The 21,940-nt window shown below is 43.3% G+C and overlaps 2 protein-coding genes across 25 annotated transcripts in view; one reads left to right on the top strand and one right to left on the bottom strand.

Moving 5' to 3' along the window:
- PABIR3 (PABIR family member 3) overlaps positions 1 to 9,546 on the bottom strand; it is a 417,014-nt gene extending 407,468 nt beyond the window's left edge. For 9 of the 10 annotated variants that reach the window (XM_058441502.1, XM_032757646.2, XM_058441503.1 and 6 more), the window contains exons 1-2: positions 9,455 to 9,522; positions 1,628 to 1,774 (exon numbers count right to left, since the gene is read on the bottom strand). In XM_058441502.1, the coding sequence (XP_058297485.1) occupies positions 1,628 to 1,676 (49 nt within the window). In that variant the 5' untranslated portion in view covers positions 1,677 to 1,774; positions 9,455 to 9,522. Of the gene's footprint in view, positions 1 to 1,627; positions 1,775 to 9,454 lie in introns of all 10 variants that reach the window. The other variant, XM_058441500.1, reaches the window with a different exon arrangement.
- PABIR2 (PABIR family member 2) overlaps positions 9,112 to 21,940 on the top strand; it is a 27,873-nt gene continuing 15,044 nt past the window's right edge. For 2 of the 15 annotated variants that reach the window (XM_058441519.1, XM_058441513.1), the window contains exons 1-8: positions 9,112 to 10,220; positions 12,452 to 12,530; positions 16,707 to 16,763; positions 17,077 to 17,120; positions 17,204 to 17,258; positions 17,512 to 17,613; positions 18,259 to 18,320; positions 19,727 to 19,788. In XM_058441519.1, the coding sequence (XP_058297502.1) occupies positions 10,123 to 10,220; positions 12,452 to 12,530; positions 16,707 to 16,763; positions 17,077 to 17,120; positions 17,204 to 17,258; positions 17,512 to 17,613; positions 18,259 to 18,320; positions 19,727 to 19,788 (559 nt within the window). In that variant the 5' untranslated portion in view covers positions 9,112 to 10,122. Of the gene's footprint in view, positions 10,221 to 12,451; positions 12,543 to 16,706; positions 16,764 to 17,076; positions 17,121 to 17,203; positions 17,259 to 17,511; positions 17,614 to 18,258; positions 18,321 to 19,723; positions 19,789 to 21,940 lie in introns of all 15 variants that reach the window. The other 13 variants (XM_058441518.1, XM_058441512.1, XM_058441517.1 and 10 more) reach the window with 8 other exon arrangements.

Raw genomic sequence — 21,940 nt, 5'->3', positions numbered from 1 at the left:
CCAGGCTGGAGTGCAATGGCGCAATCTTGGCTCACCGCAACCTCCACCTCCCGGGTTCAAGCGATTCTCCTGACTCAGCCTCCAGAGTAGCTGGGATTACAGGCATGTGCCACCACTCCCAGCTAATTTTGTATTTTTAGTAGAGTTGGGGTTTCTCCATGTTGGTCAGGCTGGTCTCGAACTCCCAACCTCAGGTGATCCACCCGCCTCGGCCTCCCAAAGTGCTGGGATTACAGGTATGAGCCTCCACACCTGGCCTACAAAATGTTTTCACATACTTATCTGGATTGGTTCAATCATCAACCCTGCTCAGCTACCCAGTGGTGAACTTAAAATAATAGGACAGTCTTGAGATAGTTCGTGACAAGTTATAACATGTAAGGTAATAAATATGTATTCTTTGTTCATTCTGGGAATAGAATAAGACAAACTTGAGTATATTAGGCAGAATTAGATTACTTAAATCCCAAACATGAGGATGATGTGGAGTCTCCATTCCTGATACAAGACAGATTAGTAATAGCTACCATTTGTTGGGCACTTACTATGTGCCAGGTACTGTCCTAATCACTTTAAATAGGTGATTGCATTTAAAGTTTACAATAATTCTTTGAGGTAGGCACAATCACAATGCCCATTTTTCACAGGAGGAAACCAAAGCCCAGAGGGGTTACTCAAGTTACAACTACTAAGTGGCAAAGCCAAGATTCCTCTGCCCTTCTGTTTAAGTAAAAAAAAAAAAAAAATGAGATGCCTCAGAATATCTCCTTGAATTTCTGTACTCATAAGCACTTGATAAATACTTCTGAAATTATTATATGAATAAATACAGGTTTAAATAGCCTATCTTTCATAGTTATCTTGTAAAGTAGGTAAATCATTTCTATTTTACAGTTGGATAAAATTCCAAAGAGATTAATGGCACATAATTAGATAGCAGCAGAATTCAGGCTAGTATCGAGATGTCCTAAAAGCCACTGTTAAAATTCCCAGGGTACCTGAAAGTTTATAAAAGATGGTGGTTAAAGCTGAGTAAATTCAGGATGAATGCAGAAGGCAGTGATTAAAGACAGAACAGAGTCAAAAAACAAATTGTCTGAATAACAGAAAAATAAGAAGCAGGCCAGTGAACAAGGGAATCTTACCTCCATTGTGTTCATTTTAATTTTCAACTTTTGCTAGTATTCTTGGCAGGTAATAAGGTTTCATACGTATATTTTGAATAAACAGACAAAATTTCATCCTGCCTAAGCATTACAAGTATCTAATTTTTAAATAAGTACAAAAACACTAAGAAAATAGGTATAATAAAATGACAAGGGAAGAGTGACTAAGGGACTATGTTTCTAAGAAAAGGAGTAATATGAAATAACTAAATATATGAGATGGTAATAAGTTTACGCTATTATCAAAGAGAAGGAGCTCTCTTTTACAAAAGAACAGCTACATATCAGGAACCCCAAACCTGTAAAGATATAAATAGGACTCATAGTACATACACAAATTGGAATATCAAAAGGAACAAGTAATACAAAAACAGCAAGAATTCTATATGCTACAACGGCAAACACATTAAAGAAATTGTTTTTACTTCTCCCCATTTCTACGCACACATTATTATACCAACCTAGCTGTGTTTCTTGATCAGTTCTTCCAGTTCCAGGGAAATATGCCATGATCTTGGGACAATGCTTTTGTTAGATCTAGACTTGACAATTAGGGTACTCTTCTCTTTGCATATCCCAGTCTGCTGCCGTCTGTCCCAGGCCCTCACCTATAAAAGGGAACCAACAAACGTGATAATCAGCTCTTTATTTTACCAGTTGTCATGACAACCTTGAAGCTACGTTGTAACCTTTAGTTACCACAAGAGCAAGTCAAATACAAGTCGAACCCAAATCTACAAACCACAAACACCCTAAACCTTCCCAAAAGATTTACATGAAAGGTAAAAAAAAAAAAACAAAAAAAAAAACTAGCAGGCAAGAATGATGTGAATAAAACCTAGAAATGATCGCCAAAGTAGCATTATTCTCCTCGCGTTCTCCTAAATTGTTAAGCTCCTGAGGTCAGTGCATGCATGCGGCCAACAAATGATTGTTTAGTAGCTATTGTGAACAAAAGAATGTATTATAATTTCTTTTGAGCAGGGAGTAGGAGGTGGGGCTGGCCCTAAGGGTTGCTGAGACCTTGAGATAAAAAGATACCTAAATTGCTCAAAAACAGAGGTTGTTGTTTCTAATCTAGCTGGGAGAAAAATACAGGCAATTTAAAGGAAACTATCTAAAAGTACTTACAAATCCCTCATACTGCAGGCAGAAAGCATAAACAGTGAGGAATAAAATGACAATTGGCCTTGGCAAGTTTAGTATGGGATAATTGAAAAGAGGCAGGCAAAATTATTATTTCTGGCTGAATTTTGAAAGCAATTTCAGAACTATTACATTTCAATGCAATGGCCTTCTCTTCCCCAGGGCCATTCAAGTGGTGAGGATTAAAAGAGTTTGTGGAGTCCTGATAAGATAAGTAAGAAACAATGAGAAAGGGGCCCCAGGTGGGGAAGAACAATGAAAAATTGTTCTGAGAGACCTAGGGCACAACGACCTCCTTCCACATGTGGCCCCAGCAGCATGACTTGTTTCCACATGCAGCCCCCTCCAGCTCCCTCCAGCCCCTGCCTCTTTGCAGTGCTGCCCTTTGCCTCCTTTCAACATATTTTCATACCTTCTCTAATAAATCTGCCTTTCTTTACCTACAACTGTCTTGGTCAATTCCTCTACCACCTGCGCCACTGGCCAGCTGCACCTGCAACATTTTGGTGGCCCGTATGGGCCTCTCCCCTACTTTCTCCCTTTCCTCCAATTCCAACCTCTCGTTGGACAGCGTCAAAACCCTGAGATAATTTTAAGTCCCTGGCCGGGGCTGTTGCCCAGGGAACCAGAAGGTCCTGGTGGAAAGACACCAGACTGCTGTCCCATGATTCTGTGAGAGTTCAGAATTTGCTTTACTTTTCAGTCTTCCAGAGGACAAATTCTAGTATCCCTCTGGCAATTGATGGCAACTGGTCAGGGCCATTTCCTGGTGTGGCCTCAAGGCCAGCGGATGTGAACAGGTTTGGCCGCCTTGCCTAGAAGGGAAGAAGGCCCTCTCCTATCTCTTCTGGCGAAAAGGTCTGCAATCCCTATGTAATGCAATTGGCACACGTTTTAGGGAGCTCCGAGCTCCTCTTTCTTACTCTAAATAGTCCTGCAAAAACAGCCAGATCTCCTGCTCTGGACGTTCCCAAATTAGGTGATCACAAGCAGCCTCAGAGCAGTGAGTCTCCCCATTCTGGTCCTCTCTCCTGAGATGGGACCAGGCTGAGTTCTTCCTTTACCGTTTTTCCTCGTACCTGGGCTAACCATCCAGCGTAGGGCCCCAGCGCTGAGATATCCTTTCTAATAGGTGGGATGCCCCTTTAGAGAGTGCACTTGAGGCCGGGCGCGATGGCTCACGCCTGTAATCCCAGCACTTTGGGAGGCCGAGGTGGGTGGATCACCTGAGGTCAGGAGTTCAAGACCAGCCTGGCAAACGTGGCGAAACCCCATCTCTACTAAAAATACAAAAAAATTAGCCGGACGTAGTGGTGCATGCCTGTAATCCCAGCTACTTGGGAGGCTGACACAGGAGAATCGCTTGAACCTGGGAGGCAGAGGTTGCAGTCAGCCGAGATCCCACCACTGCACTCCAGCCTGGACAACAAAGCGAGATTCCATCTCAAAAGAAAAGAAAAGAAAGTGCACTGGAATCCGTTAGCAGATGTGAGTTGAGCCCTCTTCCTGGTGGGGCAGGGGGGTGGGGGCGGCGAGAGTGTGTGGTTCATGTCTGCAGCAGATATTAGCGCCCAGCAGCTCATCGTTTTCCAGTCCCACCATGGGACAAACTTCCTCTATTCCGTCAGACTCACCTATGGGTTGCATCCCAAAATGTTGAGACAAATGTAACCCTCAGATTCAAAAAAAAAAAAAAAAAAAAAAAAGTCGAATTTTCTTTTGCAATACAGCATGGCCCCTATGCAGAAAACCTCAAATTAGTCTCCTCAGTCTTTTATAACCAAGAGCAGGATAAGGACAGGGCTAAGGAGAAAGAGAAACGCAGGGAGAAGAAGCAGGCTCAACTGTTGGCTGCTTTGCAAGCCCCCAGCCTCCATTCCAGGCTGCCCTAAGGATACTCCTCCAGATAACTGCCATCAGTGCAGAAGCCCAGGCCACTGGAAGGCAAACTGGCCCTATGGCATGAATGACGAAAAACCCCCGCATGGCTTGCCCCCTCTGCCACAAGCTCGGCCACTGGAAATGGGACTGCCCTGGAGGGCCAAAGGGTCCCTGGGACATAATCCCAACCCCTGATGATCATCAGGCCTTAAGCTGAAGGGGGGCTTTCTGCTTTGGCTAGCTTCCAGATCAAACATGAGTCATCAACAAAACAAAGCCAAGGGCAACTCTGGAGGTGGCAAGTATTACAAACTTCCCTTTTGAGTTAAAAAGCTGCCTATCATGGAGATGCCCCCTCTACCCCTTTCTAGAAATACCTTTTGCTTATGTGGTAAAAACCTGGAAAATTACTATCTGGACTTTAACAGGCTTTTATTTAGATAGAGTCACTATTGGAATTGAGTGCACCATGAAAAGAAAATGGTTAAATTAAAAGAAGGATGCATAATAGTAACATGGCTAGTCTTAGAAAATTCTCTTGAGCAGTTAAAACATTTTGCAAGCTTGAAAATGCTCTAAACTCCTGGTAAAACAACAGTAGTCACCTCGTGCTGTAGGTCAGTTGCTAAGGCTTTGCCCTATCACAATGGCGCCTGGGTTCAATTCCTGGCTTTGAAAGTCAGTCTTTTGTGGTTTAATACTTGTGGTACTTTTGCCATGTATTGATTATTTTTCCCTCCATGGACAGCTTCTGATTTCCTGTCTTGAAATTTTCTTTTCTCTGAGTTACCTTTTGGGCAGTTCTAGATCTTATAAATTGCTTGCCATCTCTTTGGAGACACCTCATGTGTCCATGTTTAAATCATCCCCTCAGTTAAGGCTTCCTTTTTATTTTTTTGAGGCGGAGTCTCGCTCTGTCGCAAGGCTGGAGTACAGTGGTGTGATCTTGGCTCACTACAACCTCCGCCTCCCGGGTTCAAGTGATTCTCCTGCCTCAGCCCCCCGAGTAGCTGGGACTACAAGCACCTGCCACCATGCCCAGCTAATTCTTTTGTGTTTTTAGTATAGACAGGGCTTCACCATGTTGGCCAGGCTGGTCTTGAACTCCTGACCTCGTGATCCGCCCACGTCAGCCTCCCAAAGTGCTGGAATTACAGGCGTGAGCCACTGCGTCCGGCCGGTAAGGAAGGTTTTAAATAAAAATTTTATATGAGAAACGATTTTTTTTTTTTTTTACATCAAGTCTGCCTAGGCTGGAGTGCAGTGGTGCGATCTCAGCTCACTGCAACCTCCGCCTCCCAGGTTCAAGTGATTCTCCTGCCTCAGCCCCCGGAGTAGCTGGGATTACAGGTGCCAACCACCACACCCAGCTAATTTTTGTATTTTTAGTAGAGACAGGGTTTCACCATGTTATGTTGGCCAGGCTGGTCTTGAACTCCTGACCTCAAGTCATCCGCCTGCCTCGGCCTCCCAAACTGCTGGGATTACAGGCATGAGCCACCACGCCCAGCCAAGAAAGGATCTTGTATGACAAATTTTTGTCCTAAAGTAAAATGACCTGTTTCAGAAAGGGGTGTTTAGGACAAGTCAGAAAGCCCTGATGTCCAAGTCAGAAAGTCCACGTCATAAATGGTCTGTGCAAGTAGTGAGAAGGTTCGCAAAGGAGAAGTTATTAAAGGAATTTTCTATGTGTTTAAGTTGGTTATAACTGAAAGGGAATTATTTAGGATAGTCTAACATTGGTCCCCTATGTTAAAAACAAGATTTTCTTAAGATATTAATCTGGTCTTAATAAAACTGTAAGAAGTTAAAGCTTCACAGAATAATAGCTCAGTTCAACTTTTGCTGTGCCGTGCTGCTTTCAGCTTTTTCTCCCTGGAGAATGCCAAAAATAATAACTCTCTCCTTCATTTTTTGTCAGCTCCTGTAACTTTTTCCTCCAATTCTGTTATTATGGCCTAATGCTAAAATATTTCATCTTGAAAATCAAAAAAATTAAGCAATGTTTTCCTCTAATATAACTTAATTCTGTACCCTTGGCTTTTAAAAAGTATGTCTAAATTCTCAGTGTAAAAAAAAAAAAACAACTTTTCATGCTTTTCCTAAGAGTCATGTATTCACCTCCTATACTCATAACCCTGAATACACTCTTCTTGTGTCTAATTACATTTAAACACTTTTTCATTGAGTTTAACTTCCAGGCTATCCAAATGGGCTTCCAATAAGGAAAAACAGTCACACTGCAAATAGTTGTGGGGTTGGTTTGTTTGTTTGTTTGCCTTTTCAGTAACTGGCTTAAGAAACAAACTTTTATCTTCTAGAATTCAGCAGTTTCATTTTCAAGTAATGCTGTGAATGGGATATCAGTCTTTCCCCAATGATGCCTGCTACCTTTATGAGTCTCCCCTGGATTCGGCTAGTCACCAGTTTTGCCTTGACATACTCCCACTCTGTGATGAGTCCCTTCCTCCAGCAAGATTCAATATCCTAGGTCCCACAATCTGGGACAATGACCCACAGGGTCTCCTGACAGACCAACAACCATAGGTAGGGTCAACTCTACACCCCTGATCAGCAGGAAGCAGTTGGAAGATGAGACCTCAGCCCCAATGTCAAAGATTTGTCATTGGTGTTCTGAGGGGTGTTACGGGGGGTGGGATGTGGAGTCCTGAGAAGCAAAGAGAAAGGGGCCAGGCGGGCCCCAGGTGGGGAAGAACAATGAACACAAACGACCAGAGGGCACACCTTCCACACAGTGGCCCCAGCAGCATGACCTCTTTCTGCACCTACCCGCCTCTAGCATGACCCTATAAAACTTCCCTCCAGCCCCTGCCTTTGCAGACAGCTCCTCTGCAGTGCTGCCCATTGCATCCTTGCAACATATTTTCATATCTTCTCTAATAAATCTGCCTTTCGTTACCTCTGACTGTCTCCGTAAATTTCTTTTTTTTTTTTTTTTTTTTTGAGACGGAGTTTCGCTGTTGTCCAGGCTGGAGTGCAGTGGCACGATCTCCGCTCACTGCAGGCTCCGCCCCCCGGAGTTCATGCCATTCTCCTTCCTCAGCCTCCCGAGTAGCTGGGACTACAAGCGCCCGCCACCACGCCGGGCTAATTTTTTTGTATTTTTTAGTAGAGACGGGGTTTCACTGTGTTATCCAGGATGGTCTCGATCTCCTGAACTCGTGATCCGCCCACCTCAGCCTCCCAAAGTGCTGGGATTACAGGCGTGAGCCACTGCGCCCGGCCATATCCGTAAATTTCTTTAGCACCTGCACCACTGGCCAGTTACACCCACGACAGAGTTAATATTTCTTTCTTTTTTTTTTTTTGGAGACGGAGTCTTTCTCTGTCCCCCAGGCTGGAGTGCACTGGCGCGATCTCGGCTCACTGCAAGCTCTGCCTCCCGGGTTCACGCCATTCTCCTGCCTCAGCCTCCCGAGTAGCTGGGATTACAGGCGCCCGCCACCACGCCCGGCTAATTTTTTGTATTTTTAGTAGAGACGGGGTTTCACCGTGTTAGCCAGGATGGTCTCGATCTCCTGACCTCATGATCCACCCGCCTCGGCCTCCCAAAGTGCTGGGATTACAGGCTTGAGCCACCGTGCCCGGCCCAGAGTTAATATTTCTAAAACTCTTAGAATAGTGCCTAGCATATAACAAGTGTTATGTAGGTGTTTGTTAAATAAAAAATCCAAATCTTGGCCGGGCGCGGTGGCTCGTGCCTGTAATCCCAGCACTTTGGGAGGCCAAGGCGGGTGGATCACCTGAGGTCAGGAGTTCGAGACCAGCCGAGCCAACATGGCGAAACCCCGTCTCTACTAAAAATACAAAAAATTAGCCAGGCGTGGTGGCAGGCGCCTGTAATCCCAGCTACTTGGGAGGCTGAGGCAAGAGAATCGCTTGAACCCGGGCGGGGGGGCAGAGCCAAGATCGTGCCACTGCCCTCCAGCCTTGGCGACAGAACGAGACTCTGTTTAAAAAAAAAAAAAAAAAAAAATCCAGATCTCACACACGCTGAGTCATGATTGTTAGGGACTCCGTAATTCCTAGTAAGAAAAAACATTTGGTTCTGCTTGCTACCCGTTCTTCAGGACTTTTCCTAGTTGTTTTTTTTTTTTTTTGAGACGGAGTCTCGCTCTGTCGCCCAGGCTGGAGTGTAGTGGCGCGATCTTGGCTCACTGCAAGCTCCACCTCCCGGGTTCACGCCATTCTCCTGCCTCAGCCTCTCCGAGTAGCTGGGACTACAGGCGCCCGCCACTACGCCCGGCTAATTTTTTTGTATTTTTAGTAGAGACGGGGTTTCACCGTGGTCTCGATCTCCTGACCTCGACCTCTTGATCCGCCCGCCTCGGCCTCCCAAAGTGCTGGGATTACAAGCGTGAGCCACCGCGCCCGGCCTGACTTTTCCTAGTTTTGTTGAATCTAAATAAAGGTGCTTGCAAAATGGAGCTGAGTTTCTCATTAGCTATACGAACTGTCATGATATTCGCTTTATTTTTACCTATTGCGTTTGTTTTCCCACTTCTCTTTTGTCTAGTGCATCCCAATGGATGATCTGAAAAAGAAATCAGCCCCTCCAGACAAAGACCAACAAAATCGAGGGATTTACGGCATGAGTGGGGATCAGAGAGGTCGGAGCGTACAAATTAGGAGTGAAATAACGTGGAAATCCCATGTTTTTCTCTATTTCCCATGAGTATTTGCCCAAACTCCTCCTGAAAGCTGATGCTCCAGCATTTCCAAACTATTGGTTCTTTTCAAAATTGGGCGCCAGGGTCCACAGGCCAATGCCATCGAGGAAGGCGCCGGGCCCCCTGGAAACGCTCCTCCCCTTTGGAGGCGGATTTCGAGGCGGGGCTCCCACGCACGCTCCGTGCCCGCGGGCCCATTGGAGTGGCCGCTGGACGCGTGCGCAGGACCCGATGGGTGCCCGGACGCGGAAGAACTGGCCCCGCGGAGGTTCCCGCTTCTGAAGCGTGGGAGGCGGAAGAGACTGCAGGTTGTAGATTTTGGTCTTGGCCCCAACGGGTTCCCCCAGACCATTAGAACCCGAGAGAGGAAGAGGAGGCACCGCGGCGGCGGCTGAGAGGCCGAACCCCCAACCTGTCCTCGAGGCGGGAGGGGGGCAGGGAGGGGAGAAGCACCGATCCCAGGGCTGAGGAGCCTCCGGGACCGGGTCCGGGAGCATGGGGGGCTGGACCGGGTCCCCGAGCATGGGGAGCTGGAGCCGGAGCCGCCAAGGCCGCCCGGCCGGGTCCTACCCTACTGTCAGGTCCTCGGTGCTAGCGCTGCCCGGGCAGCCGCAGCATCTGTAGCCCGGCCCCGCTTGTGGTCGGTCCTCAGCCGGAAAGATAGCAGCATGAGTTCCGCCGCTGCCTAGTTTCCTCCCCCTCCTCTTCTCCCTCCTCTCTCCTCCTCCCCAGACCACCTCCTTCTTTCCCGCCCCTGCGCTTCTCTTTTCCCTTACCCTCTGTCCTCGTCCTTCCCCTCTGCCCTCTCCCTTCTCCTCCCTCCTCCGCCCCCTTCCTCTCCCTTTCCCCCCCTGCCCTCCTCCTCTTATCCTCTCTGTCCTGCTTTTCCATCTATCCTTTTCCCTCCCTCTTCCCTCCTCCCTCCATCCTTGTTTTCCCTCCATCCTTCTTCTTTCCTCCATCCTTTTCCTTCATTCTGTCACCTTCCACCACTACCTCTTCATCCTCCTCTCCTGCCTCACCATCATCCTCCCTTCCTCATCATCATCCTCCTTCCCTCCTCCTCTCCTACTTTTCTCCGCCCCCAGCCCCCGCCCCCGTCCCCAAGCCTCCGCCCCTTAGCCCCCGCCCCCAGCTGCCAGTCCCCAGCAGCTCAGTCCTGCAGTGAGAGTCTTGGGAGTCCATAGCTAAGCACCAGGAGCTGAGCACTGCCCGCTGTGCCTGCCTGCAAGTCTGACATGGCTCAGGAGAAAATGGAGCTGGACCTTGAGCCTGACACATCTTATGGGGGAACCCTGAGGAGATCCAGCAGCGCTCCCCTAATCCATGGGCTCAGGTGAGCAGGGTTGGGGAGGATGGAGTACAGGATTCAGGGGCTCCTTGCCCCCATGCAAGCAATCTTCCTTCCTTAAAGTGCACATCTGAGCTCATTTGGGCTCTTCAACCTGGGGGTGGCGACTTGTTTGCTTGACAGTGACTTGGGTCCCAAGGTGGAGTGAAAGTTTAATCTCCAACTTTGGGCAGTGTGGAGGAAACGCCCCCCCCCCCCACCCCCCACCTGGGGCCATGTTGTCCCACTGTAAAAGGAACTGCAGAAAGCTTCTGGCTCTTCTGACAGGTTGCTTGCCCCGACTAACTTACACCAGGGAATGTCAGATCGAATGAAGCCCCTGGAACTAGATGTGCAACTTGACACCTGTCTCTCAGAGCTGCTATTTCTAAGCTTAGTTTAGGAATCCTGGCATTAACAGACGTTTACTTTAATAAATCACAATTTATCTAATAACTTGTAATTAAGTGGTATGTTCACATCGTAGTACGTGATTTGGATTTGCCCTAATGTTTCCAGGTTCTAAAACTGCTTGAAATGCATTGCAGTGAATGAAAAAGAAGGGTGGTCTGTAGCTTAGGGTTAGTGAAAAGGCAGGTTTTAGAAAACGGTGGAGAGAATCGACTCTTCACTTTCAGTGGTAGGGTCTTGTGTTTTCATGTCAATAAGTCATCGAGGGTCTATTTTAAGGTAGCATCTTGTAATAGTACTAGAAGGTTAGGTTGGCTCACCTCCTGAGCCTATTGTAATTTCACTTTTATAGGAAGACAATTCATCTTAGGTAGAGAGCCAATTTGCGAGACCCTGTAGAAATGGCATTAGTCCAAAAAAGGAGATGAGAGTACAATTAGCCAAAAACATATTAATCAAGCACAGTGAAGGCAAAGAAAGAGATAATCCTTGCTGTTGAACCGATTATAACATCCATATTTTGGGGAAAAAAACAGGTTGACTTTTTCATTTATTAAATATAATTTTGAAACTGAGGGAATGTAGGAGTGACTTTTTGCTTTCCTGTTGCTGTCCTTGGCCCTGCATTTATTTTGGTTACTATAACAATAAACTGGTCTTTTTCTGATTGTCTTTTGAAATCTCGTAAGCAAGCAATTGCTAGGGACTTCAGCAATTCTATTGACCTGTATTTAGACTGTTGTAGCAAAAACCTACTGTTTTTTGAATCATGATTTAAGTAATCACTGAAAACATAGCATGATGTGACACAAGAAGGGGCAAGGAGACCAGGCCTGGTCCCAGTTTTCACTAACTAGCTATGATCACGAATGAGTCATTTAACCTTTCTGAGTCCGTTTTCTCATTTGAAAATTAAGAGAGCTGAATTAGGTGATCTCAGTGGTCCCTGAAAGCCCAGTGCAATTCAATTGTGAAAATCCTTCTGGAATTCTCATCCTTATTGTGGGCATTGCCCTCTGCTAGGCACTGCAGGGATATTATACAAAGATTAATAAAACACCCCTCTACCAATGGGTTTAAGACACATCCACATTTCTCTTTAATTAAGAGACAAAGTAGGTGTCTCAAGAAGCATCTCATCTCCCAGTGTACTCTTTGGGTTCAAAGGAGAGAGTGATTGCATTGCGTTTGTGGATTGAAGAGAGGTTTGTGCCGTGCTTTCACTGAAGGGTATGGCATTCAAGATGGATGTGGAAGGACAGGAAGGATTTTAATAGATGGTGGCAGGAGGGAGAGCATTTGAGGCAGAAGGGGCAACAATCTCAGCTATGTTTATTCCATCGAACAGCAGGGTTCAAAGGTAGGACACATGTTTAGGGTGAGGGGGGAGATGTCTTGATCCAGCTCGTATTGTAGAACAATGCCCCTCACCCCTTTTTGCATCATGGCAAACACAAAAAACAGTACTCATTGGTTCTCTGGGGTAAACAGATGAGGCTGCTCAGGTCTGGTGGTAACCGGTTTGGGGGCGTAGCTCTGACCAGAAGCAGCTAGAGTCAACCAGTCTGGAGCTCCGCCTGCATCACCTCTCCCAGCTGCCCCCCGACCACTGAGATCAGTATCTCTGCAAACCTGTAATCCACAGCATACCACTTGGGAAGCTCTGCAGAGAGGACGGTGAGGAGTTCATTTTCTGTATGAAATGAGGAGCCATGGAAGATTTCGTTGTTAACTAGAGAACCGATGCTAATGTATTTGAAAGAGATCTTCCATTAGAAAACACTACTAATTTTGTTTTTTTTGTTTGTTTGTTTTTGTTTTTTTAGTGACCTTTCACAGGTTTTTCAACCTTACACACTTAGAACTCGGAGGAATAGTACAACAATTATGAGCCGTCACAGCCTGGTAAGTATAGAAGTAAGTATCTGAAGTGATTTAGATTGGGGAAAATACTTTGAAATGGAGTTCTTTCTCAAAATGATGTGCTGTGCACAATTGTTTAAGAAAGAAAAGATTGATTTTACTTACGTTGTTTACTGCTTATGCTGTGGCCATTCAGCTTTTGGTACCAAAAGGATACATGGTTAAAAATTTTTCTTTGCTGTGTGACTTTGTATTTTTTAAAATTGTTCATTATTATTTGTCACTACTTGCATCAGGCTTGTGAGGTAAGTCAGGATTAACTCCTAATTATAGCTGAGAACAGTGGTCTTCATTTGTTGTAGGATGCACAAATCACTTAAAGGTAGCAGAGTGTTTGTTTCTGACACTTACCTGTTAAACAATGCTGGTTTTCCAAAATGAAGACTCCTTTAAAATGCTTGTATTTATATTCTCCGAAGAGTTACTGATTGTGACTGATCTCTATAGCCAGAGCTGTCAGGGATTGCTTTATTAGTTGGTTGCACTGGGAGAAATTATGATGAGGTTTTTTATATAGTAGCAGTTCACATGTAGAACTCACTTATCCAGCAGCTTCAATTCTCTGGAAGACATCTGAGATGAAAGAAGATACATCCCTAAATGGCAGAACTAGATTTCCATAGTCTGTGCACAGAGGTTCATCGGTTTATTTATAGGAGAGCCTCTGACCTCTGAATCATCTAAAATATATGCACAATTATAATAAGCTTCCAATCCAATAGTGTGTGAGAAGCAGCAAATTAGAAGAGATGCATTTTGGTTAAAAGTATACTAATAGCTGCTAGCAAGGGAGGAGAGGGAAAAACTGAAAAACACGTTTTTAAAAAATTAGTTTGTGGCTAATTAGTATAAGGGCTAAGAGCCTGTTAGTACACCCCAAGCATGTCACTGGTGTAGAATCATATAATAATTTATGTTCTTAAGGATACCTGGGTCATTAACTTATTCATAAATTCTAGTAATACCTACACTTGTCTAGTATTTTACATATTACAAAGTACCTTCACACATTTAATTGTCATAACAGCCCCTATGAAATAGGGAGGGCAAACATATTTTTCCCAATTAAAAGAAGCAGCAGCTAAAACTCAAGACGTTAAAAGTCACTTGCTCAGAATTACACAATTAGTAAGTGGTAGAACTGGGATTAGAGTAGAGATCTCCCAGTGCAATTCTGTTTGGTATAATTTGTTTAAGAAAGGGAAAAATAGAACACATTGTAGAAAGATTCCCAAATGAAATGGCTGAAAATACTTACAGGGGGAAATGTTAGCTATCTGGAGGTTTGATTCATTTCACCTCCTTCTCTGAGGACACTGGAAAATACTACTTATTTTTGCTGGATATATGAAAAATGTTTATACATGTTATACAGCCATGCTCCTGATAACAGTAGCACAGAAAAAAGGGAAAGTGAATTTGCCTCTCTACACTTCACTTACCTCTTTTGTAAGATGAGAAGATTCTTATCAACCGTGGTCTAGGTTCATCTCTCACTGAAATACCTGGTTTTCTGAAAGGGCCATGGTGACTCACTGCTCTTTGTTGATCCTGATGCATCTTTTCATTCCTACCCCTCTCCTTTCTAGCTTTTTGGTCTTCCAAAACTCAGTTTAATCCTTATATCTCCTTTGGGTAGGCTTCCGCAACTATCATAATATTCATTACACTATATACACTCTATCACAGGATGTGCTGTAAATCTTAATACGTTTATCTGTGTCCCATGGTAACCTGTGATGAGTAAGGTGTTGACAAATGAAATGGACGGGATATGCAGATGTAGGATCTTCATGGCTCACCAGCTGATTAGATATAAGGACTAAGAGAAGGAAGACTCCAAGTGATGGAAATTTTGTATGTTGGTGACCGGGGGTTGGCGCTGCCTTTAGTAGGAGTAGAGATTGGTAGTTTGAAGGGGAAGAAGATGAATTCTTTGGGACATAGTTGGATTTAAGGTGCCTCTGGCCCCATGATATTCTTCAAAGCAGTATTCTCACTTTTTAAAAAGATTCTGTCCGCTTCCAGTGTAACCACTTTTTACTTTGAGCAGATGACCCTTCTTACTTTACAAAGAAGACAGACACCTATCTTGTGTAAATGTCAGCTTTCTTTGCCTTGAAATGCCTTTAGCTTCACATATGGCATTTCTCCCCAGTGGTTCATATGCTTTTGACTCTCCTGTTGCTTTGCTGGGTCTATCATCTCCCCTCTGTCTTACATCTTTTCCCTATTCCTCACAGGCTCTCTTCTTTCCACCTTCTCCAGACTCATGCATCTGATGGGGGAAAACAAACTGTTTTCTTTTTCGTAGGTCTCTCCTTCCCTTTTCCTTCCCCTCTCCAAGCTCTTTCAAAGCATAATCTACACTCCACTGCCTCTAATTCCTTGTCTCCTCATTTCTGGCCAGTTTGTAATCATGCTGCTTCTAGCACAACTCCATTAAAACACTGTTCTTGCAAAAGTCACCAGGACCCACTTAACCGCCAATGTCAGGGGCCTCGCTTCTTATCCCCCTTGACCTCTTTGCTTTATTTAACCCCATTAGCCAGCACCTCCTTGGAGTTCTGGCTTTTTCTTTTTTTTTTTTTCTTTAAGCCGATACATTGCCCTGTTGTTTCTGGTACTACACACAGCTTTGCTCTGTTCTTCTTTCTGGTCTACTTTCCAGTTTTGTCTAAAATCGTCAAGTTGTATATTATGTAAATATAGCATGTAAATTTCTGACTTTCTCCCTAGTTAGTTTTTGGCCATCCTCATGTCAGCTTTCCTGATCATTTCACTGCTTCTTCAGTTTCTTGGGTTTCCCTAACTGACACATCTGTGCTCTCTTCCACAGTCTCCTGTTGGAGAGTCTTCCTGCTGTATTTGCTTGCCTTGTAGCTTAGTGTTTTCTAAATGATCTTATTAAGAGTTCACCAGTGGCCGGGCACAGTGGCTCACGCCTGTAATCCCAGCACTTTGGAGGGCCAAGGCAGGCGGATCACAAGGTCAGGAGATCGAGATCATCCTAGCCAACATGGTGAAACCCCGTCTCTACTAAAATACATTTATCTTATACTCCAGTCTCCCTTAATGGTTGTAAAAATTCGCTGGGTGTGGTGGCGTGTACCTGTAGTCCCAGCTACTCGGGAGGCTGAGGCAGGGGAATCACTTCAACCTGGGAGGCAGAGGTTGCAGTGAGCAGAGATCATGCCATTGCACTTCTAGCCTGGGCAACAAGAGCGAAACTCTGTCTCAAAAAAAATAAAAAGAAACTTAGAGCATTTTATCACTATTTTATACTGCTCACTACATTAGTATTCAAATAAGTTTTGATAGCGTAGGGCCTCTTAAACAGGATAGTTGTTATTTGGTTTTATAGTATTACAAGTTCACTTGCATTTCGTTATAGAGTAAATAGTAGTTGTTTATATTATGACTACTAGAACTCTCTAAGACCTGTTGATATGAATTGTGTCTTACAGTTTGTGACCAGCTTGTAATTATTGTGAAGGAATGTAATTTGGCGTCCAAATCATTTCTGCTTTGTGTTATTAAAAAATGATGATCTAAGGGAAAGCATCAGTTATTTTAAAGATACACCTTGTCTTTCCAAATTGTTTTTTGTTAACTAGTAAGATTTGTAGTGATAGCATATGATGAGATTTTAGAATGGATTTGGATCGTGAAAGCAAAACCTCCTTATTGCAGTTCTAAAGTGTTTTTGAAAATCATCAATCATAGACAGAATATTATATACTAGACTTATTAGCCTGTCTTCCCCCATTGCTGCATTGATAACAAAAATTAATAGCATTGGTGTTTTTTTTTCTTTCCCTTCTCATATTGTTCTTTATTTTAGATAAGTGGGATAATGGATATTTCTAAGGCCCATAGTCTTTATTTCTCTAAATTTACGTAGCTTCACATTCATTTGGGAAAAGTGCTGAAGTCAATGTCTGTCTAGCAACAGATGGCGCTTTGAGGTTGGACACCTGGTGTACTTTTTGAAGACTAAATATACTGCTTTTAGTGCATTAATGTTCAGTGATCTAAAGAGCTAAATTTTGAAGAAGAATATGAAAACTTACCTAGGAAGAGGTTGTACGCCAGTACTGACAGCAGACTGCTGCTTTGTGATTCAGAAAATAGTAAATGTTTACTTTTTCTTTCCAGTTGCTGTCATCCTCACCTAATCGTATTCCTAGTAGCAGACTGCATCAGATCAAAAGGGTAAATTTTACTTACTAGCTCAGATTGGAAATTTTTTGGATTTTACATTTTTATTTTAAAGATTTAGATATTGAAATGAGTTAGGATGCAACTCTGGTTAGTTGGAGACAGATCATAATTCTTCTGGAGCGTGCAGATAAAATATACAAGCGGCATGAATGTTCCACTCTACTGTGATTATGTCAATGAGGTAGAAAAAGTCTTTTTATTTTATTTGAAGCAGAGAACTATGTGGATAAAAATTACAGTTTGTGGAAGAGTTAATATTTTGTCAGTGATCCTGCCTTTTTAGCATATGTGTTTGTCTTTGCAGGAAGAAGGCTTGGATATGGTGAACAGAGAAACTGCACATGAGAGGTTAGTGCTTTGCAAGAGCAGGGCCTAGCCTAATAAGTGTCTTGTTTGTAAACACTGACGGCCCTTCCCTTTGTTTGTTTTAGGGAAATGCAAACGGCAATGCAGATAAGCCAATCATGGGATGAGAGCTTGAGCCTGGTAAAGTTTGCTCATGTCTGTTTGGTTTTCATTTTCTAGAAAGTTTTATGTTGTTCACTGGCTTCATTAATTTTTTCGCATACTTCTTTCCCCTTCTACTTCCAAAGTGATACTTGTTTTTTGATCTCTGCTTTTCCAGCAGAATATTAGAGTCTATACCTTTCTCCTTGGAAAATCTGGCTGTGTTATAGTAGTAAATAAGAGCTGTGATGTGCTGAATTTATTATGAGGAGATGACACTTTATGTTTACAGAGTGATAGTGATTTTGACAAGCCGGAGAAATTATATTCTCCTAAGAGAATTGACTTCACTCCAGTTTCTCCAGCACCTTCGCCCACCAGGGGATTCGGAAAGGTAGGATAATTGACAAGATATTAAGTCTATTTCACAAACTGAGCTGTTTACTCTAAAACACATACAAATCACCCCACTTTTAAAGTATCCAATGCCTTGAAGGAAAATCAATGAAAATCTACAGCAGTAATGTGGAAAATATACATATATATATATATATGTGTGTGTGTGTGTGTGTAATTTAGTTATGAGACACACAGCCAAGCAATTCTAAAGATACTGTTTCTGTCATTTTGAAAAGAACCTTTTGAAAATGATTGTGGGCCTGGTATGGTGGTTCATACCTGTAATCCCAACTCTTTGGGAGGCCAAGGTGGGAGGATCACTTGAGCCCAGGAGGTCGAGAGCAGCCTGGGCAACATGGCGAGACCCCATCTCTACATTAAAAAAAAAAATAGATACAAAAAAATTAGTCGGGCATGGTGGCACACACCTATAGTCCTAGCTCATCAAGAAGGTGGGGCAGGAAGATGGCTTGAGCCCAAGAGTTCGAGGCTACAGTAAGCTATGATCGCATCACTGCACTCCAGCTTGAGCAAAAGAGAGACCCTGTCTTAAAAAAAAAAAAGAAAGAAAACTGTAGTGCTAGAACTATTTTAATATTGAATATGTTTTTTCTAGTAATGTTTCTCACCATTCTTACAGATGTTTGTGAGCAGCAGTGGATTGCCACCAAGTCCAGTTCCCAGTCCAAGACGATTTTCAAGGTAAGCAAACTTGAATTTTAAATGTGGTTGAAGTGCCATTCATTGCATTTATCTCTCAGATTAGCTTTTTGTGGCTGGGCGCGGTGGCTCACGCCTGTAATCCTAGCACTTTGGAAGGCCAAGGCTGGTGGATCACCTGAGGTCAAGAGTTCAAGACCAGCTTGGCCAACATGGTGAAACCTCGTTTCTACTAAAAATAGAAAAATTAGCTGGGCCTGGTGGCAGGCGCCTGTAATCCCACTTACTCGGGAGGCTGAGGCAGGGGAATGCTTGAACCAAGCAGGTGGAGGTTGCAGTGAGCTGAGATCGCACCATTATACTCCAGCCTCGGCAACAGAGCAAAAACTCTGTCTCGAAAAAAAAAGAAGATTAACTCTTTTTCCCAATATTTCACTGTGAAATTTTCAGACATCAAAAGTGAAAGAATTTCACGGTGAACAACCATATACCCACTGCCTATAATCTACCATTAACATTTTACCAGAGTTTTTTCTTTTTTTTTTTTGTATTTGAGATGGAGTCTCGCTCTGTCGCCAGGCTAGAGTGCAGTAGTGTAATCTCAGCTCACTGCAACCTCTGCCTCCCAGGTTCAAGCAATTCTCTTGCCTCAGCCTCCCAAGTAGCTGGGATTACAGGCATGTGCCACCACCCTCGGCTAATTTTTTGTATTTTTAGTAGAGATGGGCTTTCACCATGTTGGCCAGGATGGTCTCGATCTCTTGACCTCGTGCCCTCCTCGGTCTCCCAAAGTACTGGGATTACAGGCGTGAACCACAGCGCCCGGCCCCAGAGTTTTTTAGGGGGAATTTAATGCTGATTTATATTTAGCAAAAACATCCTTTTTATAATAATTATTATGTTAATTCAGAGACAATTTTGCTTCAAGCGAAAATTACTTTATTATTTTATTATCGGGTTCAAGTGATTCTCCTGTCTCAGTCTCCTGGGTAGCTGGGATTACAGGCATGCACCACCACGCCTGGCTAATTTTTTGTGTTTTTAGTAGAGATAGGGTTTCACCATGTTGGTCAGGCTGGTCTCGAACTCCTGACCTCAGATGATCCGCTTACCTTGACCTCTCAAAGTGCTGGGATTACAGGCGTGAGTCACTGCGGCCCAGCCCCAAAATACTTTTTAAATAAGGTATCTTTTTTTCTTTAAACTGTCGGGGGTATGTCATATAGAATATTTTTTAAATGACTTAAAATGCTGTATTATTCCAGGTTGCCATATGCTGGGTCAAATCATGTATTGGCATTTCAGTTACTCAATTACAGAAGAATTTTCCATTTCAGTCATTGATATGATTGTCCATTTTATTTATGTATTTGTTGGGCTGGACTGCTGTTTTATCTTGCATCTTGGATGTTCTTCACATTATCCTGTTTGTTTTTTCATCAAAGCAGGAGAAGTCAGAGTCCAGTCAAGTGCATTAGACCCAGTGTTCTTGGTCCTCTTAAAAGAAAAGGTATGTAGCAGCATGGTGACTATAGTTAATGCTACTGTGTCACATACTTGAAATTTGCTAAGAAAGTAGATCTTAAGTGTTCTTACCACACACATACAAAAGGTAACTAGGTGAAGCAAAAGGTGTTAAAAACTTGACTGTGGGCTGGGCATGGTGGCTCACGCCTGTAATCCCAATACTTTGGGAGGCCGAGGCGGGTGGATCACCTCAGGTCAGGAGTTTGAGTCCAGCCTGGCCAATATGACAAAACCCCATCTCTACTAAAAATACAAAAATTAGCTGGGTGTGGTGGCAGGTACCTGTAATCCCAGCTACTTGGGAGGCTGAGGCAGGAGAATCGCTTGAACCTGGGAGGCGGAGGTTATGGTGAGCTGAGATCACACCACTGCACTCCAGCCTGGGCAACAGAGTGAGACTCCATCTCAAAAAAAAAAAAAAAAAAAAAACTTGACTGTGATCATCATTTCACAGTATGTACATACATCAGATCATCACATTGTATACCTTAAATATATATAAATTTATTTGTCATTTATACTTCAGTAAAGCTGGGGGGAAAAAGAAAAAGATAAGCATCACGCTTCTGGTCTTATATCTAGCCAAGCTTGAATTAAAAACTAGCACTCCTGTCTGAAATGAGCTAACAGCATTGCTCTCTTGTGTTCTAGGGAAACTCAAAAGTATCCTTCCAAATGTTTGCTCTGCTGATTCTCAATTTTGTAAATGAGTTATTTGATACATCTATATTTTCTTATACTTCATAACAGTTTTATTCATATATTCATATTATCATTATATATTCAAAAAATTGCCTCTTGGTTATCTAAATATGAAAGAGATGCATAGTTTGTAAACTGCAGAAATATATGCTAATGCCATAGCAAACATATCCATAAATGTGCTGTGTACTCAGATATAAGGTGAGGTTTACCCCCTCATCAAATTATGCCTCATCAAAGCAAGAATTGCCTTATATTCAATTCTATAGGGTTTTTTATATAATAGGGTGCTCTCAGTTACCTTATTTTGAACCACAAAGCAGTAGGCTAAAATAGTTTAGTATCAGTCAACACTAGTGTTAGATGCTTATAAAGGGCACCCGATGGCATCTCTTTAAAAAGGCAACACAGGTCTGTAATACCAGCACTTTGAAATGACGAGACGTGGGTTTGCCTTGTTGCCCAGGCGGGTGACAAACGCCTGGGCAACATGGCAAAACCACGTCTCTACAAAAAATACAAAAATTAAGCAGGCGTTGGTGGCTTGTGCTGTTGTCACAGCTACTTGGGAGGCTGAGGCTGGAGAATTCCTTGAGCCCAGGAAGCAGAGGTTGCAGTGAGCCAAGATCGCAGCCTGGGCCCAAGGAATTCTCCAGCCTCAGCCTCCCAAGTAGCTGTGACAACAGCACAAGCCACCAACGCCTGCTTAATTTTTGTATTTTTTGTAGAGACGTGGTTTTGCCATGTTGCCCAGGCTGGTCTCAAACTCCTGAGCTCAAAGCAATTCTCCCGTCTCGGCCTCCCAAAGTGCTGGTATTACAGACCTGTGTTGCCTTTTTAAAGAGATGCCATCGGGTGCCCTTTATAAGCATCTAACACTAGTGTTGACTGATACTAAACTATTTTAGCCTACTGCTTTGTGGTTCAAAATAAGGTAACTGAGAGCACCCTATTATATAAAAAACCCTATAGAATTGAATATAAGGCAATTCTTGCTTTGATGAGGCATAATTTGATGAGGGGGTAAACCTCACCTTATATCTGAGTACACAGCACATTTATGGATATGTTTGCTATGGCATTAGCATATATTTCTGCAGTTTACAAACTATGCATCTCTTTCATATTTAGATAACCAAGAGGCAATTTTTTGAATATATAATGATAATATGAATATATGAATAAAACTGTTATGAAGTATAAGAAAATATAGATGTATCAAATAACTCATTTACAAAATTGAGAATCAGCAGAGCAAACATTTGGAAGGATACTTTTGAGTTTCCCTAGAACACAAGAGAGCAATGCTGTTAGCTCATTTCAGACAGGAGTGCTAGTTTTTAATTCAAGCTTGGCTAGATATAAGACCAGAAGCGTGATGCTTATCTTTTTCTTTTTCCCCCCAGCTTTACTGAAGTATAAATGACAAATAA

This window comes from Hylobates moloch, unplaced genomic scaffold (genome assembly GCF_009828535.3).
Source record: "Hylobates moloch isolate HMO894 unplaced genomic scaffold, HMol_V3 SCAFFOLD_7, whole genome shotgun sequence".
Lineage (NCBI taxonomy): Eukaryota > Metazoa > Chordata > Mammalia > Primates > Hylobatidae > Hylobates > Hylobates moloch.
The sequence above is the reverse complement of the archived record's forward strand: the minus strand, read 5'-3'. Positions and strand labels throughout refer to the sequence as shown.